At 37.7% G+C, this 27802-nt stretch overlaps 1 protein-coding gene across 3 annotated transcripts in view; it reads left to right on the top strand.

Annotated features, from left to right (window-relative positions):
• KLF12 (KLF transcription factor 12) overlaps positions 1–27802 on the top strand; it is a 580319-nt gene that overhangs the window by 253002 nt on the left and 299515 nt on the right. For all 3 annotated transcript variants that reach the window (XM_060287905.1, XM_030838658.2, XM_030838660.2), the window contains exon 2: positions 20212–20275. In XM_060287905.1, coding sequence (XP_060143888.1) covers positions 20243–20275 — 33 coding nt within the window. In that variant the 5' untranslated portion in view covers positions 20212–20242. The remainder of the gene's footprint in view (positions 1–20211; positions 20276–27802) is intronic.

Below are 27802 nucleotides of genomic sequence, written 5' to 3'. Positions count from 1 at the left end.
CTGATGCTTTCTTACCCCCTCTTGCTTCATCCCTGAGGGTGGCCAATGGTTCATATGTCTAGACCTCTGCTTTTCTGTGTCTTTTCAGTGCCCTTTGCCAATTACTTTCAATTCAGACCATTTGACAGCTATGTTTTGCTATAAACATAAGTACATGGAGTGTGTGTGTATCATTTCTATCTCTTTACAGTTGCCAATTTATCTCAGGAAAACCGCTTTCCTTCTTTTTCTTCCATTTGGAGTAAAAAATCATGACCCCATTTCAGCTGTTCCATCCTTTTTTTTTTTTTTTTTTTTGTGGTACGCAGGCCTCTCACTGTTGTGGCCTCTCCCGTTGTGGAGCACAGGCTGCGGACGCGCAGGCTCAGCGGCCATGGCTTACGGGCCCAGCCGGTCCGCGGCATGTGGGATCCTCCCGGACCAGGCCACGAACCCGTGTCCCCTGCATCTGTAGGCGGATTCTCAACCACTGTGCCACCAGGGAAGCCCTGTTGCATCCCTTTTTATGGCAGTGTTAAACCTGTGTATACGTAGTCTATATTTAGCAAATAGGTTAAAATAGAATTTCCCAATAAAGAGAAGAGTTAGAAATAAGACCAAGATGAGATCTCAAATAGAATCAAGTGACTGGTCAGGCTTAGAGGATTTCAGACTTCCTGGAGTTGTGTGAATCATGTCTGTTGACTTTTATTTTTAAGGTTGAGTGCATTTACTTATTCATTTATTTTTAGCTCACCTTTTCACCAGAGTGCAGTTCACATGCAGAAAAGTGCACACACCGCTGGTGTACAAATGGGTGAACTCCCATAAAGTGAACATAACACACTCCACTGCCACTCAGATCAAGTCATGAAACATGACCAGCAGCTGCTCACGCACCAGTCGGCTGCTGTCCCACCTCCATCATCGTAGACGACTGTCTGTCCCTGATGCTGCATAATACACATGCTCTTTTGAGTCTGGATTCTTTTGTGCAACATTGTGTTTTGAAGAAAAAAATTTTTAATTGAAGTACAGTGCTGTACAGTATTATATGTTACAGGTGTGCATTATAGTGATTCACAATTTTTAAAGGTTATACTCCATTTATAGTTATTATAAAATATTGGCTGTATTCTCTATGCCGTACAGTATGTCCTTATAGCTTATTTATTTTATACATACTAGTTTATACCTCTTAATCCCGAGCCCTCCCTAGCCCTCCCCTGTCTCTCCACCCTCCTTTCTCCCCAGTGGTAACCACTAGTTTGTTCTCGGTATCTGCGAGTCTGCTTCCTTTCGGCTGTCTTCACTAGTTTGTTGTATTTTTCAGATTCCACATATAAGTGACATCATGCAGTATTTGTCTCAACATTACGTTTTTAGATTCATTCCTATTGTTCTTTTTTCATTGCTATATAATATTCTGTTATAGGAATTTATCAGAAACCTTCCACAGACTTATTTATCCATTTTACTGTTGGTGGACATCTCGGTTGTTTCCAGGTTTCAGCTGTTAGGAATATATTGCTATGAATATTCTTGTGAATGCCTTTTGGCACGTGTATGTACATAGTTCTGCATAGCATAGTAGTAGGAATGGAATTGCTGAGTCTTCAGGAATGTATTTTCATTTTAGTAGATACTGCCAAACAGTTTTCCTTAGTGACTATAGCAATTTAGACTTTATGAAAGTTCCAGATGCTCCATATCTCACTACTCTGTATTTTCTCACTCTCTTTTTGTCATTCTGATGGATGTGTGTTGATGTCTTAGAGGAGACTTTAATATACATTTTCTTAATAATTAATAATGGTGTATACGTTTCATATGTTAATGGCCATTTGGCCATCTTTGGGGAAAAACTTGTCCCTCTTTTTTCGGTCCATTAAAAAAACTGGCTTATCTGTCTTTTCCGTTTTTGTTCATTTCTAAATTTGAACCATATCCTAAATCCAGTGTGACTTTTCTTGGGGAGGGTGAGGATCATGGAAAGGTTATTCCGGTAGAAATATGTATGTGTTCATTCATTTAACACAAGGTTTATTGAACATCTCTTATGTTCTATACCTTTACAATGGTATAAAGGTAGTGTCTGCCTTTGCAGTCTAGTGGGGTATTAAGGCATGTCAAAGACATCAGGAAGACTGAAGGTTAAGTGCTTTGCTAATTAGGGACAAGGAGAAAGCCCAATGAGAAAGCATAAGCAGGACACATAATAGACTCAGAGTTTTTAAGAAAAGACTTCCCATGAGAGAAGAAAGGGAACCAAAATTTAGATGAAAAATAAGAGTTAGCCAGATGAAAATGAAGATGGGGAATAGTGTTTTAGGTGGAAGAAGCAAAATCATATTGGAGAAATGGCAGTGTCTGTGGAGAGGAAGGATGTGTTTGCATGCAGATGGGGGGATGTTGAAAAAAGTATTCATCGATTTATTTAATTATTGTTTGCTGAGCACCTCTCATGTGCCAAACCCTGTGTAAGTTGCAAGGACACAAGGGTGGATAAAATTATTAACCACAACAATGATAATATCTAATATCTCCTGAGTGCTTCCTGTGCTGTGCACTGTGCTAAGCTCTGTACCTGCATTATTTCATTGAACTCCCATAGCCGTTCTGTGACATAGGCACAGCTGTTATTCCTGTTTTATATTTGGGAAAACAGGGTCCTCCAGAGTTTAAATAACTTCAGTAAACCTAGAAAGCCTCTATGCCCACTGAAAATAAATCTGTTGGGGACTTCAGAAATTGCACAAAGAACTACACATACCAATTGTAATTGCATTGGAGGGTTACAGTAACAATAAGTTAGATATGGGTCTGTATATGATAACCAGAGTAGATTATAAGAATAAACATTTTTTAGTGTTTTAAAAAAATTATAGGTATGTAATATAATACTATGTGTATATTATATGTACTGTACTAATACTGTATATAAATTATTGTGTATAAAATATTTCTATCCACATGATAATAAACAGGTAATAAACTATACTACCTGAGAGCACAGACTCTGGAGTGGAAATCCTTGGTTTGATTCCTGACTCTGCCATTTATTATTAAACTAAGCATGGCAAACTCTTAACCTATGTGCTTCACTTGGAAAAATATTGTTTTAAATCCCTACTATTAATATATTCAATTCAAAATTTTGTGGTCCTGTGAGGAAAAATATTCAGATTTGCCTTTGGTCTTTTTCTTGAAAGTTTCAATGTGCTGCACGCTAACAAAAAGATCGTTTGCCAACAGAGACCTTGTAAAGTACATTAGTTTGGGGACTGCAGACAATTTTTGGATTGAGCTGAAGGCACTGAAAATAGAAGGTTATAATTGAAATGTCAGCAAATATGACTTTAACAATTCTAGTTGATGCTCTTGGAATATTAAATATACCTGTTAAATGCATTTTTCCTTTTCAGTATTTAAATTTTAATATGCATCTCCTATTGCTGCAGCCTATTTCCTATATCAGTAGTCCCCTGTGGCAACTTTATCTTTGAATACAAACTATTCTTGTTCAATATTTGAGTAACGATAATGAGTTTTATTCCGTAAATAACAGCCTTAGGTACTCTAAACTACAGCCCAGCATAACTTTACCGTTTGCAAGAACTACAAATACTTTTTATTTGTTTTGTATTTTTCATTTGTTTTATTAAATGTTTTATATTCCAAATAGCCATTTTAATGTTTTATTCATTACAGTAAACAAATGCAGAACACACGAAGAAAACTGTTGATGAATGTACAATGGGTAAATCAGTTGTGTTTGTGGGGTACCCTCTCTCCACTGGGCTGGAAAACCTGAGATGCTGAAATGCAGTGTTCCAGGAGCCTTCTAGAACAAGTTGACAATGTGAATTATGTTTGAATTAGCAATCTAAGTGGCCCAGAGCTGATACACACTCCAAACTATGGAAGAGTCCTTGAAAAATCTTATTTTGTTCAGAGCTTGTTTAAGGGGTTCTTGTCCCCTCTGAGGGTTGCCCACTAGTTTACTTTTCAAACTTTTCCTCAGAAAGGGAAAATCATTCCAGGTGTGTGGTTGAAAGTAGCCTGCCGCAAGCAGTGAATTTACTGACTCTCTTATTTTACAGTAAATCATGTGATTTTTGAACTGTGCTCATAATATACTCAGTTTGTTTTAATACAGTTTCTCCAAAAAAAAAATCTAAAAGTGAAATTGATGCTTCCGTTAGAAAGTCCATGTTTATCATGTGAATTTATGTTCTTCCTGGCACCCCGATGCAAAGGCCCAGACAAATCTAGGGTGTCCATAGTTTGTAGTTTCCTTGGCCTCCTAGATGTTTTGAATCTGAAGGTCAGGCCAGTGCAGTACATATCATGAACTGATTGATGTGTGGATGGTGTTTTGTTTGGTTTTTGTCAGTACAGCAGTACTGTGTTTATAAAGTAGGAGATCTCTTAAACGGGTATAGAGGCTTCATTTCATTTGACTATAACTACGAGGGAACCACTGTCAGCAGGTGAGGACCAGCGGCCCTCTGCAGAGAGGACATCCCTTCTCTGTCCCGCTTCCAGCCTTCTGTTGGGTGGCTCCACTGTTTCAGCCTCTTGGCTCCTGGGAGCATGGAGGTTTGTAGCTCCCTCAGAAAATTAGCCCAGAGCTGCCCAACTGATGTGCTGGGGGTCGGTTCCAGGTGTGTTGAGATACTGATTTCCTTAAACAGTTGAGGATGCCCTGAAAAGGGTTGAGAAGCACTGAGTTAGCCTTTGGTAACTTCATGTGTGGCCTGGCACCTCCGCCCCTAAGATGCCCCAAGGGTTGTGGGTTCCGGGAGTTTTTACACAGGAGGGCCTCTCTGTGTTTATACCACCATGTGGAGAATGGTCAACTCTGAAAGACCCTCTGCAGAATTAGAAGAAATAAATGCATGTGCTCGTTGTCAAGCAGATCCTCTCTCTCAAGTCAAAGGTTTTATTGCCAGTGAACCAGTGTCTTCTGAGTCTAGCCCTGCTCACATTGCCTGGTATCACACTTATTCGTAAAGTTAGCATCTGGCGGGAACTGACCCACCAGGGATATTTGGTAGAAATCATACGATTGAAAACATGACTTCACACGTAACTCCATGAAAAAAATGAGGGTTGGTATGAGTTATAATATGTGATTGTTTTTTAGGTATTGCTGCTTGTCAATAAAAGTGCTGGAAAAATTCCTTAAATGTACAATGAATTCTTTCACCACTTTTACACATTATGAAAATGAGAAACTCTGTTAATCAAATTTGTTTACTCAGAAGAATGCCTAAGGAGAAACATAAAGAGCAACATTGAGACACAGAATGAATGAAAATGTTATTGTCAGTAGTTTTGACATTTAGAAATTTCGGAGGATTGTTTGGCCTGAGTTTCCAAATGATGCTGTAACATAATATGCTTGGCTGTGTTCAGTTTAATGATGTATGTATTGTCCAGTGTACTTCCCATCAGCAGCAGAGTGGATATGTGATGCAGAATACGTTACATTTTATTTTATCAATTTAGATACAGCTATGCTTCAGGACACAAAGTGGATGTTGGGTTGTATTTCTGGTCCTCTGGGGATCTTTTAGTTTTAATAGGCTATGAGGATTAAGGAAAGCCCTCGACACTTGAATTCAGGCATGGCTGTGCGTGAATGACTGTGCTTTTGGAAGATACACACGACACTTTTGAGATCACTTTGCAGAGTTTTCAAAGATCTGAAGATTGATAATCTGGTGAGATAAAAATCAGGTACCAACAAGCATCAAATACATTCTTCACAATTATAGCTTTCCAAGGAGCTGAAGACTGTGCTCAATTAACAGTACATGTTGGGATATATTCACATCCAGATACATTAAATGCTAGATTAAACAAGAAAACGTATCTTTGGGGAATTCAGTGGAAGAGAAGTCATTATGGTCTCTATAAAATACAATTAGAGGCCAAGAAAATTCCCAGTGTGTTGTACAAGGCTTTGAAATGTAGGACCTTTGACCAGTGCTGTTTAATAGAAATATAATGCGAGCTGCTTCAGTAATTGTAGAGTTCCTGATTGCCGTGTTAGAACGTAAAAAGAAATAGGTGAAATTAACTTTAATAATATATTTTATTTAACCCAGTATGTCCAAAGTGTTGCCATTTCAGCACATAATCAATATAAAATGATAAATGAAGTATTTTAAATTATGCTTTTTGGTAAAAGGTCTTCAGGTGTATTTCACACTTGCAGAGCAGCTTGATTTGGACCAGTCACGTTTCAGACGCTCAGCAGCTACAACTGGTGGCTATTGGAGCAACCACTAGGAATGCGTGGCGTTTAGTTTCCTTAGTACTGTGAGTAGAGATTTTATGCTGTTCCGTTGTATGTCTTCATGGTAATTAAAAACAAAATTCTGAGGGGCTTCCCTCGTGGCGCAGTGGTTGAGAGTCCGCCTGCCGATGCAGGGGACGCGGGTTCGTGCCCCGGTCCGGGAAGATCCCACATGCCGCGGAGCGGCTGGGCCCGTGAGCCATGGCCACTGAGCCTGCACGTCCGGAGCCTGTGCTCCGCAACGGGAGCGGCCACAACAGTTAAAGGCCCGCGTACCGCAAAAACAAAAAACAAAATTCTGAAATCAGTGCTTTCTAAAACCTATAGCCCTCCTTTATTTTTAACTCAACGAGGGATTTAGTTGGAAAGAGGAGGAAGGAGAAGCAGTACTTGTTGATCCCGTGAATGAGTGATTAACGTTCATAGGACAGAGATCAAGGTGTGGATTTCCGAATAATTACAGGGATAAGATGGACGACATTAGAGAGGCAGTAAAAGAGAGGGTGTAGAAGTTACTGAGAATCAGCGTCTAAGGCTGGAGTAGATATAATATTAAGTTGTTAAGTTTTAGAAGATGGAGCCAAATAATCTCCATAAACAGGAGTTCTGGATGATGGATTTTCAGAATGATCTTCACTTCTATGGGTTTTAGTTTATTTGGGTCCTATTACTATGAAAAATTGGAAACCCATCTCCTGTTGCCTTGTTCCCTGTAGAAGAAGAGTATGGCATACGCATGCCGGTTTTCTGGAAACCTGGCTGTCTTTAGTAACTCTTTCTCTTTTCTTAAATTAGAATCATTTAATAATACAGGATACCCAGAGAAGTTCATGTGGCTTGTTTTCTGATCTCTTTCTGGCTCCAGCAGGTTCTGTGGCTTAGTAGTGTTGCTTAGTTCTGTGTTTTAAAACCAAAGTAGTACTTATAATTATGAAAAATAATAATTTAATAATAACTACTCTTTTTATCGAGAGCCTTCTGCAAATTGCACTTCTTAGATTCTCTAGACGTAACAAACATGCTGCAAGGTAGGCATTATTTTAGCCATTCTTGTGGATGTTGCAAACCTGAATTCTAGAGAGATTGTGATCGGGCCATGGCCGTTTAACTTAGAAATAGAAAAGCTGAGTTTCGAATTCGGGTCTCTAGGATGTTAGATGTCATCCACCTCTGAAGAACTCTGCAGTTACTGTTCATGGTCTTGTAAAAATGGGAGGGTTAACTTTCTAGAAACTTCTGAGGCTCCTGGGACTTCTGGCTATATGGGGGAGTGTTCTTGCATAATATCTCTGAGAAAAGCTACATTAAAAACAAAATGCATTGGCAAAAGGAGCTCTGATGTCCTTTGTTTAATATAGACCCCATTCCGTCCACAGAACATACGTGGAGAAATGCTGCCCAAGTGTAGCAATAGCAACACTGGGGCCATCAGTGGCTCCTGATCATAATTGAGAATGGGAACAGCAGTGTCTTCAGTGGCTGCCCGGATCCACAAAGTGATCAGCAGTGCCTGAAAGCTGGCCACATCTGTACCTGGATAAATTTGTCCTGGCATAGCGCTTTCATCAAGCTCACACCTCAGGAGCTTCTAGTGAGGGGCACTGTGGTGTGAGGAAAAGAGTATGGACTTTGGAATCAGACAGAAGAGTGTTCAGATCCCCACTGTGCAGTTCAGTAGCCATGAAGCTTTCTTCACTGGTAAAGTGGAGGTTAATATCCCTCCTTCATGGTGAGGACTCCCTAAGATAACGTGTATGAAGTACCTGCGACGCTGCCTGGCGCGTACCTGGTATATAGAGTACATTTTTGCTGCTGAGATACTGTTGGAAATAATATATTCCTTTAATTTACACAAAACAATGTCGCAGATACGTTTCTGAGCCTTCCAAGTGGCCATCGTAAAACCCTAGGGAAAGAAATTACTTAAGGGATTCTCCCTCTTCACCTTTGGAATTGTTCAAGACCACCTCCAGAGGATCATTCAGCTACTGGTGTGTCCACAGGCTCAGCTCTGGAAAGAGTGAAAATATTTCACTTCATGGTCCCCTCTTTGCCTCCTAAGCTTTTCTCTCCAGAGCACCACATAGTAAAGAGATGTGGTGTGCTAAGTTACCACTGACCTATTAGTCATCCATTATATTCTGCCAGGTTAGGAGCCACTGGGAAGGAGAAGTTTTGATAAATTTCACTGAGTTCATCAATTCAGAGATAGAACTCAAACTCTGTTAACCAATATTAATGTATTCCAGCTCATAGCATATGCCTTGCAGGCTTGTGCATTTTTTTTTCAACAACAGCTGTTTATTCCACTTTAAAAGAATTTCAGAGAATTGGACTCTCCAAATAATTCCTGCGTTCTAATATAAATACCTTCTTTTACAGTAGGAACTCAGTAAATTGCATTCCATAAATTATTTTTGGTGACTTCGTATGATTCTTTTCTTTCTCATTTTTTGTGCATTTTTAAAATAGAGGGTTTGTAGATTCCAGAACTTTATAAGTGAAAGGAAACTTGAAGACGTTTCAGCCCCTTAATTTCATAGATAAGGGAGCTGAGGCCCAGATCGGTTAGCTAATCACTAGCACACAGTTGATAATGGTAGTATTGCCATATACTGTGGTATTGTTTACTCTATCTAATGGGACACGAATCTCACCAAATAATGTTTAGTGGTCAGCTATAGGAATTCAGCATGTTGCTAAGAACCATAGAAACTCCAAACAAAATGTATCATACAATGTGCTTGCATTAAAAACTGATGCTGGGTAGAAAGGGTTGTTCAAGAGAGCTGGAGCATTAGATGTGTTTCAAGTTGCTTGCCCTTCTGTAATCAAGAGTAGCTCATGTAGCCTCCGCTTGATAACTGATTGGTCCATGGGTGATAGCTAGCTTTGGAGTGACTCCTGCATACACTGGACACGATTCTGTAATATCTATGTGGGAAAAAAGGTAGAGCAAGATTTTAGCAAGAGTTTAGGCTTAGAGATGTTCATTTGAGAGGTAATAATCAAATCTCTGGTGGGTGAACTTCCTAAGAGATCAAAGCCCGTTGTAAAATTAAGGAGAGTTTTGGAAGATACCCCTTTGTAGGGAGGTAGACTATTTAAAAGACATCCAATGGTAGTAGAGAGACTGGAGAAAAGAATCAGAGACCTCATTGAAACGGGGGAGGGGAATTTTCTTTCCAGGTGCAGGTTATCTGTAATGCTAAATATACATCTGTCATCAAAGAGACCGTTTCATGGTCCGGGGAAGGCGGATCAACTTAGAGTTAATGAGTTGTGATCACATGTCTGAGGAAGGATAGAAATTGTTCTGTAGTTACCTGAAGTTACATCTAGTAGTAGAGCTGGCTGACTGTTAGCATTGAGACGGAGATTATCTGAATATTTTGAAGGTAGGAGAGAAGATGCATATGCCGGAGAGGAGTACAGAATGAGAGCCCAGATGTGGTGAGGGAACTTTAAAGCCCCTCAACCAAATAAAACACCTTTAAAAAGGATAACTAGGGTAGGCCTATATGTCAAAGCATTTTGTGAACCTGAAGGTAGAAGCATGTCGAAGATAGTATACTTACTATCTATGGGCATATTTTCATTGCTTTGTATTTGATTAATAAATATTTTGAAATATTTGATCCATGAGAGTCAGAAATGTCAGCAATACCTTCAATCATGGAACATAGCACAGTTCATGAGAAAGCACTTTTAAAGTCATTTTTTCCATAGAATTAGCTTCTTTAAATCATATTTTAATGTTCTTGGTTTAGCATATATAATATAAATCCCTTTATACTGTAAGACAGATGTGCACCTAAGACACTAGAAGTTATGCTTTCACAATTGTTTTGATCGTTTATTTGAAATGGACCTTCTCTCCACATTACAGATTTCTATCTTAGAGCCCCTCGTTGGGTGACATGGGCTGGCTGGTATGCTGATTCTTAGGACGCTTGGTCATATATGTGTGTGTAAATTATATGTGTCTGTACATATATTTGTGAGTGTTCTCAGACTCAGATTTAAATGTACTCATTCCTAGTACATCCCCTTTCCCTGAAATGTCTTTTCTTCCTCACTTTTCACAACTCAGCTTTGTTTCACCTTGCTGTGGGTTCCCTCAACTTCCTGCTGTACTTTATTCTTTTCACCAGACCTCATATGATGTTATTAGTTCTTCAACTTGATATAAGTTAGAGAATATGGACTTTAATTACAGTTACTTTCATTTTAAAGTGTGGGTGTTAATTCAGGGTCATTAGAATAGCTACGCCTTGTACATGCATTTATTAACTAATATATATAATAACACCTAGTTCATGTTAAACGTATGGTAAGCATTCAATAGATGGTATCTATTACTGTTATAATTATTTTACTTATTTATATTTGTCTCACCTTTGTTGTCTATGAGCTTCTTTAAATTAGGCATTGTGGCATATAATTTGTAATGCTCTCAATTTCTGGCATATGGGTGATTCACAGATGAATTAATAACAGAATATATGTACCATGTAGTAAATGTCAGTGGGCCTTCATCAATAAACTGCTTGGATTGTACTTGAGTTGAGGTCCAGTTTCAGTATTTTTCAGTTTTTCAAGTGGTCTTTTTGATCCTTCTGAACAAGAATCAACCTAATATATCATTTGTCATTCTCAGCAAAATAGTTATTTTGATATTTTGGTATTAATTAATTATGAGAGAAGCATAGGGTTATGTAATACATTTGACAGTCTACTAATTTGCTCATCGTTGAGAAATACTTATTGATTATGTACTTGCCATGACAGCCAGCTATCTCTTATGGATCAGATTATGAACTACGTGGGGCAATGGTTATGATGTCTGAATATGCACACTGGATTAATGAGTTCAGCTGGTCAAAACTATCGTTCAGTAAGGCAAGATTTTCGTTAAAAATATCAAATAAACCCTCTTGTTTCTGTATCATTATGTCAAAATGTCACTGAAAGAAATCTACTTACTTCATTGATCCATCTTCAAATTATATTTTAAAATCTGCCTGTGTTAAAACTTCTTTGCGCCCAGTTATGTGAAGAGATTGAACATAAAAGTATCCTTAAAATACCTCAGGTCTGATGTTTTCTAATTCTTGTTAAATATTTCGAGATTGCAAATTTCATTTAAATGTCAACTGTAATTGTGTGCCGTTTGTTTTCCTACTCAGGTTTTACAGTTTGATGGAATGTTTTCCCCACGATTTAATAAATATTGTTTTATTTCACGTGAATTAATTCAAAACTGGATAAGAGCAACATATTTTAATCAACTATTGTTGTGATGGACTAGAAAATAAATTTACTCCGTACGCAAACAGTTTACTATGCCTTTGAGTGGGATTTATCTTGCTTAGCATTGGCAAGCTAAACATAGAAAGCAATAATTAATAGGAAAACCAAATATGTATACTGAATGAGGCACTTATTTATTTATATTTTAAATAAATTTATTTATTTATTTTTGGCTGCATTGGGTCTTTGTTGCTGCGCGTGGGCTTTCTATAGTTGCGGCGAGTGGGGGCTGCTCTGTCTTGCGGCGTGCGGGCTTCTCATTGCGGTGGCTTCTCTTGTCGCAGAGCATGGGCTCTAAGTTCGCGGGCTTCATTAGTTGTGGTTTGTGGGCTCAGTAGTTGTGGCTCGCAGGCTCTAGAGCACAGGCTCGGTAGTTGTGGTGCAGGGGCTTAGTTGCTCCGCGGCATGTGCGATCTTCCCGGACTAGGGCTCGAACCCATGTCCCCTGCATTGGCGGGCGGGTTCTCAACCACTGCGCCACCAGGGAAGCCCGAGGCATTTATTTTTCCTGACTATGTCATAGCTCTTTAGTGTATAAAATTTTAATTACCCAGTAATATATACACCCAGTTATGTCCAGATAACACCCATTGAAGTAAAGTAGTGAAGAAGTTCTTAGACTGTGTGAATTATGCATTTATAAGTGGTACCAAATGTGTGTTTACCATGATTTTATTTTCATTTGTTTTCAAAACTTGAAGTTTGCTTTTCTATATATAAATCACACAACCACATTATATTTAACACAACCACATTATATTTATAGAAAGTGCTGGGAAGTGAACTGGAGATTAATAAGTAGCTGGGTACCCTGTGACTCCTTTTCTCCTACCAGCCTCTTAAAAACCCCAAAGATTTTTAACATCTTTGGCATGATGGTTTAAGACATCCTGACAGAGAGGGTTGGGGAAGGATGTTAGGGTCCCCCACGTGGCGGTGCAGACTAGTGTGTGGCCAAGTTACTTTTGGCAGAACGTAGTGTTACATGCGGTAGCTTTCCATGCAAGTACAAATTGCACATGCTCATATTTGTGTTGCAATCTAAATCACATAAATTAGACATACGAAGACAAGATTTAATCATCTTGTCAGTCCTTTGCAATACAAATCAGATTTTTGACTACGCAGTCCCAGTAAAATGGCAATTACACTGGAAGACGAGCATAACATACATTACTTTTCAAACCATTATATTGAGCACAATATGTGTAAAAGAAAGGCTTAATTCATTTGCTATGGTTGCTTTCTTTTAAGGGTTTATTTGTTCTCCGTCTGCGCAGAATGATGGGGTGTAACGGAAGCCGCAAACAGATTGAGAGAGTAATTTCCACGTCAGTGTGCTTTGGCTCCGCCTCCTCCCTCAGAGAATGGGCTGTTTATTCAGAGAACTCTGTTCTTTTTTTTTTTTTTGCGATATGCGGGCCTCTCACTGTTGTGGCCTCTCCCGTTGCGGAGCACGGGCTCCGGACGAGCAGGCTCAGCGGCCATGGCTCACGGGCCCAGCCGCTCCGCGGCATGTGGGATCTTCCCGGACCAGGGCACGAACCCGTGTCCCCTGCATCGGCAGGCGGACTCTCAACCACTGCGCCACCAGGAAAGCCCGAGAACTCTGTTCTTAAATGATTGTGCAAAGCATACATTACTCCACATGGGACCTTAGTTCTTAAAGTTTGCTCTTTCTGTGTTGTCTGTTTTTCTTAATAGTGAAGAATTCCTGGGTGGAAACATAATTTCAGAGAAACGTAGAGCTGGAAATAGGGAAGAACCGTTTTGTAAATGGAGAATTTTCAAATGATTTGTATGTAACTAACAGAATTCCAAGGGGATTATTATGGGATATGGGTTATTAATGACCTTGAATTCCCTTTCTCCTATTTCTGTTAGCTGTTACATCATTGAACTCTCTTAATGGGTGCATTATAGACACTGTACTGTGACACCCTAGAGTGGAGATCCTGTCGTCTTTGTATTCCCAGGATCTTCCTGTAAGAGACACACTCTCATGGTTGAAGGTGGTATCGAGGAAGTGGAACTTGGGCCAGAGTAGGTCATTGCTAGTTCCTAGTTCTCAGGAAAGTTTAAGTGGAAATAAGAGATTGGACACTTGATGATAAATGTAGCGAGTAGGGGCGGGACTGACATTTGCTGAGTAACTAGTATGTGCCAGGTAGTGTGGTAGCTACATTGTCTACATTCTCCTTTTCAGTGCAGCCCACAAGGTTTTATGTTACCAGTTTAATAAATTCAGGAAAGGGAGTACATAAGGTGAAGCAACCTGCCTCAAGTTATATGACCCCAGATGTTAAAGCTGGTGTTCATTCTGTCTGGCGTTCATGCCTGGATCTTTTTCGTGACCATCAGTACCACCTTTCTAATGGGAGTGGAACATACCATTCATTCATGTGAGGTCCCAATTCTGGGCATAAAACCGTCCTTGGCGTTTCCATATCATCATTTGGATTGCCTGATGAGTAAAGGAGGGGGTGGAACTTGGTGCCTGGGTTTTTGTCTCAAGGAAGGGAGGTAATGCTACAAAGTAGGTGTGTAATTATAAACTATGTCCAGGAAATAATCTACATTGAGGCTTTTTGTGCTTCTCTTTTTGCATTCATCAGATCTTTGCTATGATGCTCTTGTATTAATAAATTTAATACAAATTGGGTTCCTTTTTATCAGGATATGCTTTCTCTATGGATTCTGCCTACCCTAGTTGACGTGATCTCTATTAAAAGTGTGAAAATTCCGAAGTGGGATACAAAGAAAAATTATCACTCTTTAATCTTTATTCACGAGTCATGAAAATTATATGTATTTCATATGTAGATGTTATTTAGATTATAGAGCCACATCTACTCAAAATGGAAAATAAAGAGCTATCCTTTTCTATTTATTGTGAGAGGCATATCTAAAATCACATATTCATACAGATGTAATTTCCTGACTACCTGTGGCCTATATTTAAAAATACCTGAACATTAGTTTGCTTCTCTACAGAGAATGATGTGTGTGCCATGGAAATCCGTGTGTCTTTTCTCAGCAGTAAGATGTCTCATGCTGTACAGGTTCAGAAGAGATACTGTAGGTGTCACCTGTCACCTAGCAACAAGCTTACTGCTTTGTGTCTTTAGTGTCTCTTTTCATTTTAAGTCAAAATAGTTATGAAAATGTAGCGCTTAGATTTGCATTTATCTCCTGAAATATTTAGATTAACCTTCAAACATTTTCAGTTCCCAAGATAACTCACCACGACAGATGAAACAGAGATAACTTTCAATAAAAAAAGGCAACTTATATATCAGAAACCTTGGTACAGAGTAAGGCCAACATGGATCCTGTTATATAATATCTCAGACTGAAATGCACAGGCCTGCCAGTGAGTTCCGTAATCAGCTTTAAAAGTTGTGGTAACTGAATTGAATAGGTATATTACACGTTTATTACTTGGCTTTTTTTTTTTTTTTTAAATCAGCGCTTGAAAACACAAGATCACAACTAATGAAGTAGTGATTTGTACTACTGTTGAATCCAGAAGACGGAATTCCAAATGGGATTGCCATACCGGCATCAGGATTCAATTATTTGAAACAGAGCAAACTAAATTACCTGTGGGCAGAGTGGTATACCCTGACTAGTCAGGTGTCTGTAAACACTTTTAAAATGTGTTTCTGTGTCTCTGCTTAAAGATACATAAAGGGATTATCAGAGGAACCAGCAACAAGTGTACTTATGGGTCCTGAAGTATTTTGAATGTGTTAAACACTAGCCTTTAAAGATTGAGAACATAATAGATCATTTAAGATGTGATGAAGAGCCTGTTACTAGAGGGTAATGTAATGCCTGTACTCCGAGGTAGTTATTCTGAAGTAACTCCCTATTCGTTAAGGAGGATAGCATCCACTTTCATTCTGGCCAAGGTCATTTCTGTTATCCAGGATACTCTCTTTGAATTTTTATGGAAGCTGGCTGACCAACTGGAAATTTTAGGGAAGAAAACAAGAGTTAGAAAGTGAAGAATTTGGACAATTATTCTCTATTGCTTATAGCTACTGAAGAGAGAAACAGGTGTAAGTAGAATTTCTCCAGACTATCCACTAAAAGAAAAACAAACCAGTATTTGCCAGTGGTTCCAGGCAGCAATATTTTTGTTTAAAAGTAAATCTAAAATTCTTTCTAAAATACAATACTTTATGCCTTTTGTTATTTCTCATGTTTTTCATTTTGGAATAAGTGACTACTAACTAACCCTTTGCTTTTCTTCACCTGACGATTGAGAATCATTTTTGGAGCCAGGAAAGTGAGGACCAAAACACGTGTGATGAGTTTTTTGATGAGGACAGTGCCCTTTAGAACTTCGGTACTTAGGGAAGATTTACTGGATAATTTCACAAACCTGTTTGGCAGAGTTAAATAATCTTTTAATTAGGAAATTGATGATATAATAACTGTTATTGGAAATGTGCCAATTTCCTATCTTATATCGTGGTTTGGTTTTGATGGGAATTTGGGGAACAACCCAAAGGTCCCTTAGCATGAATAAAATTGGAGCTTCATCTATTCTATCTTGTGGTCTTAATTTGGGGAAATTCTGTTGTTTTCCTGTTTAATATCTGTCCACTGATTAAAGAGTGATAATTCTTACGTGTGCTTACGTATATGTTAGTGCAGATTGTTGTATAGACATTACTTCAGTTAGGGTATATCGGGTAGGTAAAACAGGTATTATCCTTGCTTCTGTGGAGACGGAAGTTGGGCCTCAGAGAGGTTGATTGAGGTTTTTAAGGTCACAGAGCCAGTAGATGACAGAGGTGAAACTAGGGACAGGTCTTCTCAATCCTAAACTGTGTCTTCGTTTTCTGTGGGGTGGGGGTGCTACAGAGCAAAAGATGACCTTGAGTGCTTTGAACAGCTTCAATTGAATGGAAAACAGAAGTTAGCATTGTACCAAGCTGTCCCCAGGTTTAAAACATACTGAGGTGTACATTTAAATTATAGGTAGTTACAGAGATATATACAAAGAGCCGTCCACTAACATTTGGGACTAACTCAGGGGGTTTAAAAGGACCCCACCATTATCTGACTCGTTGCATAGGAAATTAACCTCTGATCGTCACTGACAAATGGATCTTTTTTTTTTTTTTTTTGTCAAATGGATCTTAAAATGCTCATGTGCTCAACTCACAGAACTACTTTCAGAACAAATACTATCATTAGGATACTTGGTAAATCTCCAAATGCTGTAAAAATGTGTGATGTTGTGTTATGTATAATTCACAAAATTTAATGTTTATTGTGGTCTGTAGCTTAATTGCATCAAAAAAATACAAATTATATAATTAAGGCCCTAGTTACTTGGTTAAGAAATATCCACACAATTGATATAAAGGGGAGTTTATTTTTCTTTTGTTTTTATCATTAGCTTCTCTTATTCATTTGACAAACCTTTATTTTATCTCCTAAAGTTTGCTGGGCAGTGGTTTGTGTATTGGACCATAGATGGTAATAGAACTAGGTTAGCAGGTACAGCTTCTTCTGGTGGGAATATAAATTGGTGTAGTCTGTATAAAAAGCTTCTTCTGGTGGGAATATAAATTGGTGTAGTCTGTATAAAAAGCAATTTGGGTAATATATTTTGAAAGAGTGAAAAAAGTTCATATTATTATGATCCAGTAATTATACTTATATAACTATATTCTAAGGCAGTTAAGGTAACTAAAGGTGCAGACAGGGCAGCTAAGTACAGTGGTGTAGGATGTGGATGCTTGGCTGAGGGGTGAGTCGTGGAAATCTACACAAGGCTTCCCTGGCCAGGCCCCACCTCCTGATTAGAGTCTGTCTGTGTCTTCCCAGAGAGGGCATCCTTTCTAGTTGTCCAAAGGCATCCTCCAGGCTAGCAGAGGTCCTTGTGTCCAAGATTTACGTAGAAGGATGTGTGTTATCAGTAATAGTAAAAAATAATAAACTAGTAGACAAAAATGAGGGAGTAAATAATACTGTATCCCTACAATGGAGTATTATGAATTTAGGGAGAAGCATTAATAAGTTGAGTGTCATGTAAAAATTCTCATGGTTTATTAAAGTGTGAAAAAAATTATAGAACCAGAATGTAAGATTGAAACCAGTTTCGAAGTACCTGGTACATTCTGCTGAGAAGTGGGAACTGATGGATTGAGATATATTTTGAAGAAAAGAAAGGACAAGATGTATTTTGATAAGAACATGGTGTTTTAGATGACTTTTTAGTTCTTTCAAGGGGTACCCTATTATGGTTTCATAATGTAAAATAGAAGAATTATCCTCTGAATTTCAAGAGAATATTTCACCACTGTCATATTAAAATATTGTATTTATGTTCCATTGCTTCTTAGTGGCATTTCTAGTAGTGGTGAAAGCTGTACTATATTTTAGGGGATGTGTTTTGAGTCATAAGAGACATATCTATATCAATATAGACATAGAGGGAGAGATGGAGGGAGGGAGGGAGGGAGGGAGGGAGAGTCATTGACTGACTGATCAATTGATGGGGTTAAAGCCGGAATAAAATGAAAGACCACTTCATCTTACAGGCCAAGCCCATGGAACATGTACATTCTGGTACATTTCATTTAAGGCTTTATGAGTGAGTGAACTGTTTTTTCTGTTCAAATGTATGGAAACACACACAAAGGAGACCTGGCTGGATACTGCCTGTGTAGACATTGGCACAGAATGGGTGCTGCTAAGAGCTCCAAGGCGTGTCCCCTCTTGAGTGTAATTCCAAATGAAAAAAAAAAGTCAACTGTGCCTAATAAGCTGGCTTAACTGAATGCCAAAGAAAATTTGCCTCATGAAATGGAAATTCTGAAGCAAGTTACATAATACTGAGAGAGAATAAATAGGAGGACTTTTAAGATCTATCCAAATGGGGCAAATGGTGTATTGTAATCAGAACTCTCCAATACAGCAATATTTAATTCTATTTGGTGAGATCCAAATGGTGTTGGGGATTTGGAAGCTTTCAGAAATCACATAAATATTTACTTGGTATTTGTTTAATTTTTGAGTGACATATCTTAGATCAGTTTTTAAAAAGTTACTTGGGTATTGGGTAACATGGAGCCACCCAAAAGTATTCATGTTAGTCGTTCTGCACATTTGTATCAGCTATAAAGAGGGAGAACAGCATTCCTTTAACAATCTCTTAGTTGCTAAGAATAATAGAGCCAACTGCTCCAGCCGGAACATTTGTGACTTCTCTTTCTTACATTAAATTTACTTCTAAAGCAGTTTCTGCCATTTTCTCCCCAGCCTTCTCTCCCTGTTGCATGCCTTTCCTTTTCTCCCCTCCTTCCCTTATCTTTATACAGATTTTCATATCTTGTGCCCAGGATCTGTCATAGCGTCATAGCTGGAGTTTCTGCCTCTGTTTCTTCATTTCTCCATTTTGCCCTTTACATGGCTGCTAAAGAGGAAGCAAAAACCAAAACTGTTCATCAGCTATTACTTTTATTGTGTCACTCCACTAATCAAGAGCTTCAAAAATTGCAGAGTTAAGGTTTTCTTTTTCTTTCCTCCAGTGGAAGAATGTTACCAACATGTGGAACTTTTTTCTCATTTTTTAAAATTGAAGTATAGTTGATGTACGATATTATATAAGTTACAGGTGTAGGATATAGTGATTCACAATTTTTAAAGGTTACAATCCATTTATAGTTACAACATATTGGCTGTTTTCCCTGCGTTCTACAACATATCCTTGTAGCTTATTGTATACATAATAGTTTGTACCTCTTACTCCCCTACTCCTATGTTGCCTCTCCCTACTTCCCTCTCCCCACTGGTAACCACTAGTTTGTTCTCTTTATCTGCGAGTCTGCTTCTTTTTTGTTATCTTCATTAGGTTGTTGTATTATTTAGATTCCACATGTAAGTGATATCATACAGTCTTTCTCTGTCTGATTTATTTCACGTAGGGTAATAGCCTCCAAGTCCATCCATGTTGTTACAAATGAAAAAATTCCATTCTTTATGGCTGAGTAGTATTCCATTGTGTATGTATAGCACATCTTCTTTATCCATTCATCTGTTGTTGGACACTTAGGTTGCTTCCATATCTTAGCAATTGTAAATAATACTGCCATGAACATTGGGGTTAGCGTATCTTTTTGAATTAGTGTTTTTCTTTTTTTTTCAGATATATATCCAGGAGGGGAATTACTGGGTCATATGGTAGTTCTATTTTTAGTTCTTTGGGGAACCTCCATGCTGTTTTCCGCAGTGGCTGCACCAATTTACATTCCCACCAACAGTGTATGAGGGTTCCCTTTTCTCCACATCCTTGCCAACATTTGTTATTTGTGTTCTTTTTGGTGATAGTCATTCTGACAGGTGTGAGGTGATATTTCATTGTGGTTTTGATTTGCATTTCCCTGGTGATTAGCGATGTTGAGCATCTTTTCTTGTGCCTGTTGGCCATCTGCATGTCCTCTTAGGAAAAATGTCTATTCAGATCTTCTGCCCATTTTTTAATTGGGTTATTTTTTGATGTTGAGTTGTATGAGCTGTTTATATATTTTGGATATTAACCCCTTATTGGTTCTAATTATTTGGTTTTCTTGTGTGTGCTTTTCTTGCAGGATCAATGTGACTCTGGAAACAAATGGATGAATGAATATCCATATGAAGAGGAAAACAATAAAGGTTGGTTAGTCAAACTGTATAATTGCAGTGGCAGTTGAACATTAATTCTGGGCAGTTATTCTCATTAGAGCACTTCTTTGTCTGACTGTGAGACAGAGGTCAATGGTTAGAGACATTCATCTATCTATAAAGTGTAATTTTTTTTTTTTTTTTTTTGCGGTACGCGGGCCTCTCACTGCCGTGGCCTCTCCCGCTGCGGAGCGCAGGCTCCGGACGCGCAGGCTCAGCAGCCATGGCTCACGGGCCCAGCCGCTCTGCGGCATGTGGGATCTTCCCGGACCGGGGCACGAACCCGTGTCCCCTGCATCGGCAGGTGGACTCTCAACCACTGCGCCACCAGGGAAGCCCTAATTTTTGTTTTTAAACCCTTAAATATATAAAAAAAAATTATAAAGAGGCAGCCCTTCTTTGTTCAAGTCTAGCTGTTGTCAGTTTCGGGAACTGAAGCTGGTTTAAGAATCAACTTTCAGATAATAATTAAAAAATGGAAAAACACTTGATACAACTGATCACTGGGACAAAAACAAAAAAAGCCAGATTTTGTTCAATTCCTACCACAAGCCTAAGCCTAATCCTAGTGCTCTATGGCATATGATTGCTGTCAATGCTGTCCTCTTTGCAGCTGCAGTCTTGGCTTTCATCAAGGGCATGGGATGATTATGAAAGGCTTTTAACTTTGTTTTTTCACAGACAAATACTGGTGTAAATTAGAGGGTAAAAAAATCCTGGGAATTTCAACAGTAATCAAGTGCTGGCTATCACTTTGTAGTATTTATTTGAACTTTTTGTGTACTTCATACTGGTCATAATATAAACATCATCAATTAATACTAAGAAAATGACAATATGTTAAACCATTTCTATTTCATAAAGTCTAGTACAGAGGCATGTGCCTCATAACTCTTTATATAGCTGCACAACACATACAGTTTCATATTTTCCTTCCCCCATTGCTCCTGCTACCTTCAAATAAATGTACATCATGTCTTTTTCTGCCAGCCCACCTTCATAGATACTTACAAATGATTTTCCAGATTATATCTTTCACTTGAAATTGCCTTCTTCCAATTCAGCATCCATTCATGATAAAAAGTCTTAACAAGTTAGGCCTAGAAGGAACATATCTCAACATAATAAAGGCCATATGTGACAAGCCCACAGCTAATATACTCAATGGTGGAAGTACAAAAGCTTTTCCTCTAAGATCGAGAACAAGACAAGAGTGTCCGCTCTCACCACTTCTATTCAACGTAATACTGGAAGTCCTAGCTAGAGCAATCATGTAAGAAAAAGAAAAAAGTTATCAGAATTGCAGAGGAAGATGTAAAATTGTCTTTATTTGCAGATGGCATGATTTTATATATAAAAAATTTTAAAGACTCAACCAAAAAAACTGATAGATATGATTAATGAATTCAGTAAAGTTGCAAGATACAAAATCAACATAACAAAAATCAGTAGCGTTTCTATACGCTAACAGCAAAGTTTCTGAAAAAGGAATAAATTGATTCAATTTACAATAGCATCAAACACAGTAAGGTACTTAGGAATAAATTTAAGGAGATGAAAAAGAATACATTTTAGGAGATCTCTATGCTGAAAACTACGGGACATTGATGAAAGAAATTGAAGAAAACACAAATAAATGGAGAGGTACCTCATGTTCATGGATTGGAAGAATTAATATTGTTAAAATGTTAATATGACTGAAAGCCATCTATAGATTCAGTGCAATCCATATCAAGATTCCAATTATGTATTTTACAGAAGTAGGAAAAAACATTTCTAAAATTTATATGGAACCACAAACAACCTTGAATAACCAAAGAAATCCTGAGAAACAAAAAATGGGAGATGTCACATCACACTTTCTGATTTCAAGCTGTACTATAAAGTTATAGTCATCAAAACAGTATGGTACTGGTAGGAAAAAAACCAACAAATAGACCAATGGAACAGAATCGAGAGCCCAGAAATAAACCCAAACATATATGGTCAACTAATATTTGACAAGGGAGCCAAGAATACTCAATGGAGAAAAGGCAGTCTCTTCAGTAAATCGTACTGGGATAATTGGATATACATGTATGAAAGAATGAAATTGGACCCATATCTTACACCACTTACAAAACTTAAGTCAACATAGATTAAAGACTTAAATGTAGGACCTGATACCATGAAACTACTACAAGAAAGTACAGGAACAAAGCTTCTTGACATAGGTCTTGGTAATGATGTTTTGGATATGACACCTAAAGTACAAGCAACAAAATAAAAAATAAACAAGTGGGACTACATCAAGCTAAAAAGTTTCTTCACAGCAAAGGAAACCATCAACAAAATGAAAAGACAACCTACAGAATGGGAAAAAAATATTTGCAAACTGTGTATCTGATAAGGGGTTAATATCCCCGAATAGAAGGTGCTCGTACTACTCAATAGCAAAACCCCCCCAAATAACTGAATAAAATAATGGTCCTAAGTCTGAATAGACATTTCTCCAAAGAAGATATCTGAAAGGCCAGGAACATAAAAAGATGCTCAATATCACTAGTCATCAGAGAAATGACATATCACCTCACACTTGTTAGAGTGGCCACAATTAAAAAGATAAGAGATAATGCTGACATGGATGTAGAGAAAAGGGAATCCTTGTGCACTGGTTGGTGGGACTGTAAATTGGTGCAGCCACTATGGAAAACATTATGGAAGATCCTCAAAAAATTACAAACAGAACTACCATATGATCCAGCAGTTCCACTTCTGGGAGTATATCCAAAGGTAATGAAAACACTAACTTGAAGAGATACCTGTACCCCCGTGATCATTGCAGCATTATTTATAGTAGCCAAGACATGGAAGCAACCTGTCTGTCAACAGATGAAAAGATAAATAAGATGTGGTATATATACACAGTGGGGTATTATTCAGTCATAAAAAATGAGGAACTCCTACCATTTGTGACAATGTGGATGGACCTTGAAGGCATTATACTAAGTGAAATGAAGACAAAGGCAAATACTGTATGATTTTACATGTATGTGGCATCTTAAAAAAAAAAAAAAGCCTTCCTTTTTTCCTTGCTAAAATTTCTCCTTTGTTGTATTTGTTTCTGGAAAGTTTTTAGCCCTCTAGAGGGAGTTTTGATTCAGAGATGATATAAGGTAGATTTCTGGGTAATGTTCTTTTTTATGATCTCAGTATTACCTATATGGGTACATTTACTTTGTGAGAATTAATTGTACTGTGTACTTATTTGTATATGGATTAGTGGTGTGCTAGTAAACTGGCTCTAGGGCATGGGGTGGGGAGGCCTGATCTGTAATATTTGTCAGTTCCCATGGTGTAAATATTCCCACTACGGCTGGTTTCAATGGTTTAACAAAGAGCTTGCAAGATTCCTTAAAATTTAACAATTGGCTCTCATGAGCCGGAGATGAGCTAGCTCCAGCAAACCATTGATAATTTCATGTATAATGTAACGTTAAACAATTTTCTATACTCCTTAAGACAAATAGGGCAAATGTAGTAAATTCAAATTTTCCTGACTCATCGCTGCGTAAACATGGAAACCTTCACTCATTATCATGCAGAAAGTACTTATCCCTTTTCTTACGTATGATGTTGATCTTATATTTATGTTTTCATTTGTAATTAAATTTTTATGTTTGAATGGATCAGTGTCAGCTTTGTAAGTTTATGCATTTTGACAGTGTCATTGCTCTGTAACTAATTTTATGAGAACTGAAGATTATCGCAAAGAGAATCTTTGTGTTAATACTTACCCTGAGGGTAGACTGAAAATATTATCTTGATTAAGTATAATATATTATGTGTGATTCATTCTAAATGATCGTGCCTCATAGCTCATAATTCATGAGTTCAGAAGTCTTTATAGAGGAAGGAGCAGTGAGTATTTCACTTAATGTGTTTGTCCCAATGAATTATGTTTTTCTTCTTGCTGTTCCTTATATTTCTCAATCTGTGTTTTCAGTTATAGATGCCTTAGAACAAAGAGTACATTGATGCTTGTTTTTAAACCTGCTTGAATCAGGTGTTGTTAGTTTTAGTAAGGTCTGATTCAGAGAGAAAATTGCAGTTTGGAAATTTATCTCTTCTATATTTCATGTATATTCCCAAGGTCAGTTTTAAGATGACGTTTTTAAAATGTCAGCAGTGGATGCAACATTGCCACTGTCTACATAATTGAAAAGGGATTTGAATATGGCTCTTAAAACTATATTGTACATTTCCAGTTTGCCAGCAGTGATAAAATCTTGCCAAGAGCCACAGAATATCATGCTATGCCTTCCTGCTTATGCTCTAATATTTGAACAGCCTAAATAGCATTTGTAAAATTTATTTTGTGGCCGTATCAATAGTCTTATTTTCAGGTGCTGTCTTCATCTCCTCTTTCAACCAGTCAATCAATCAATTAATCAATAATATATAAATATATTTATATCAAAATATGTGTGTGTGTATATATTCACATTAAGTTCTTTACTCAGTTTTTAAGTTCTTTCTTTTACTCCATTTCATTGCACTTGGATTTGTCGCTTTACCATTTGCCATTAGATAACATTAAATAAATTCTAAAAAGATTCCAGTTATCCATTATTTTCTATTCACATATATCGGCATAAAACCTTGTCTATGTGCTCTTTAACATATTTTAGCAGTTGCTCTCATTGTGAATGTTTGTGGACCTGACTCCACAAACCTGGCTTTGCTCCATTGTTTTCCATCCATTTCAGTATGTTTCCCAAGTGCTCTCAACAGCTGGTTTAGAGCAGGTGTCCAAAACATATGCATGCATATACATTAGTCCAGCTTATCAGACTTCATGTTCAAACTTTTGCTCTGTGACTACTTCTGATGAACAGCTGCTTAAACCATTCAGCGTTAACAGTGGGTAAGTTTTCCTTTTTTGGATTTGGAAAGCAAGAGGACGATAGCAGGCCTTTCTGGGAAAGCTTTAATTCCCTACAGAAAAAAAGTTTGCTTCATAGCGATGGGCATATATAGGGTGGTTACTTTAAATTTGTTTTCCATGAAGTTTCAAGGCTGTTTCTTCACTCAAGGTAGAAAGACTGTAATAGCAACAATCCAGCCTTTCTTCCATTTTGAGCTAAGTAGGCATAGTTGTTGAGAAAGCCCCAGTTGATGTAAGTGAAATATATTGTCAGCGCTAGGCCACTGTACATTTATGTAGAGTAGCTGCCTGGGCAGTAAACATGGAATCACAAAAAGTCAAGTCTTCGCTCTGCAATTCTCTGCCTGTATGATCTTGGACCAGTGACTTCTTGCTGAATTTTAATTTTCTCAAGTGCCAAGTGGAACTAATAACACCTGTCCTACCTATTTCAAGAGTCGTTATGGGGTGAAAGAAAATATGACATATTTATGAAAGTAATTCAGAGCTGTAGAGTTCTAAAAGTGTGGGTCACGCTTGCTACTATTGTTTATACAGCATAAGACAGAGATTCATGACTTTGTTGTATGACGTCACATCACAAAGTCAAGTATCTTCAGAATTGGAAGTGCCCACAAAGGTCATTGACTCTAATCTGTGCTTGGTACATGGCTGTCTTTCCATAAGAGTTGGTTGGTTACTTCAGCGCTATATCTTGAGTACTGCTTGGAATTTCCTACTGCATGTGGCAGTTCATCCTGTTTCCAGGCATATCTAGTTATATTAAAAGTTATTCCTTTTATTGAGCCTAATCAGTAGATGTGATAATGATCCAAACTAGTAGGTGTAGAGCATATTTATTAAAATATAGTCCTGCGTGAGGTCATTCTTCGGTGAAGTCCCATCACCCTTGGGTGTCTGATTTCTTAGACCTGGGATACGAGAACAAAATGATATACAGGGATTTGAGAAAGATTATGCAGTTATTGAAGTAGAATAATGGCTTTATTCTTTGAAAAGATGATGTATTGCTCATTTGAAAACATTAAAGCATGCAAAGTCCCATCACCTCCCTGTCTCACACCTATTAGTATTTGGTGAGCATTTTTTGCAGCCTCTCTGTGTACGTATATACAAGTAAAGAGAGATGGTTTTACAAAAATAGGATCATATTTGTACTTTGTATTTCTAATATAGAGTTATTTTTGTTTGCTTCTGATGTAATGGAAGAAATAGAAGCTGAGTTTAAACCAAAGGAATTTATTATTTTCAAGTTAACGTCCTTTCACCAAAGTGATGCTATCATTTGAGAATTAAGAGAAAAAGAAAATAAAAAACTTTGAGTTCTGATAATTCTGTGGATTTTTTTTAATGACTGAATTTAACTTCAAACATCTTTTGACTTGTTGCTATGAAAGATGGGTAAATTAATGACATTTCTAACTCTTTTCCCTCTTCTTGTTTTACTATCTTCTTAAAACTTAGGTTTATTAACATTTATTTTCTGATTGTTAACTGTAATTATCAAAGCCAATTAGTATTAATTCTTATTTTTCTCAGAAATATGGAAACACTACTTTACTGTCATCTGGTATTTGGTGTCACTGTGAAGGCTGAAGCAAACTGGTCTTTGCACTTGTTCTTGTCTTGCTTTTTGTTCAGATGTCCATGGACTATTTTTAGTAAGCTAGAAGTTCAGTAACTTCATCAGTTTTGCTTCTTGGTTTTTATCATTCTGTGTCAGTTTTTCTTGGATCCTCCCATTCAGCTCTGAGAAGTAGACTCTGTTTTTATGTCTTCAGATTTAAATATTATATTTAAGGTGTCTTTTCTATTTGTTCTCTTGTTTAGTAACCCTGAAGATAGGTATAATGTTTCTCCTTGGCGTTTTGTATCTGTGGTCTTCACCTTTAACGTTTTTATTTCACTTAACTGTGCTTTCCCAGTCAGCATTTTTTCTTACTATCTTTTCAGTCAAATTCTTTGTTACTTTTTAGTTCCTGGAGTTAATTATCATCTCTGTAGTATTTCATAACTCTGTCTGCTTACTTTCATCTGTTTCACATGTCCTGCATTTTAACATTTGAGCCCTGTACTTTCCTGAATATTATTTTCTTTTAAAGCAAGACCCTTTTGTTTGAACCATTATTATTTTTGAGCCTGTGAAGTGGTGCTATTTATCCAAATTCTTCATCTGTTTCCTTGGGTAATTCTTCCTGCGGTGTTTGTTCTTCACTGGCCTCTTGCTTACATTTCTCTCTGGCTTTTAATATTTGCTGCTTTCATGCACAGTTCCCTTGTGGCCTCTCTCTGGTTTTTACCTATCTTTGAATGGGGCCGGTAGTTTCCAGTATGGCAGGTAGTATTGTGGACAGGGGCACCAACAGTTTTGGGCATGTGCTAGATGAGTCCAAATCTTTGTCTTGCGTTTCTTGTTTCAGATACTCTAAATAAAGGTGTTACTTCCAGAGTCCTCCCTCAATTGCCCTTGTACAGCAGAGCCTCTGGAGACAAAGGCTCCTGCACTTCTGGCACTTCAGTGACCCCCTGGATGATGGAGCTAGACTCTAGAAAATGCTGCATCTGTGTGTTTGCTCTCTTAGCACCACTTT

The sequence above is a fragment of the Globicephala melas genome, chromosome 18 (genome assembly GCF_963455315.2).
Source record: "Globicephala melas chromosome 18, mGloMel1.2, whole genome shotgun sequence".
NCBI lineage: Eukaryota > Metazoa > Chordata > Mammalia > Artiodactyla > Delphinidae > Globicephala > Globicephala melas.
Note: the sequence above shows the minus strand (reverse complement) of the source record. Positions and strands in the feature narration are given on the sequence as shown.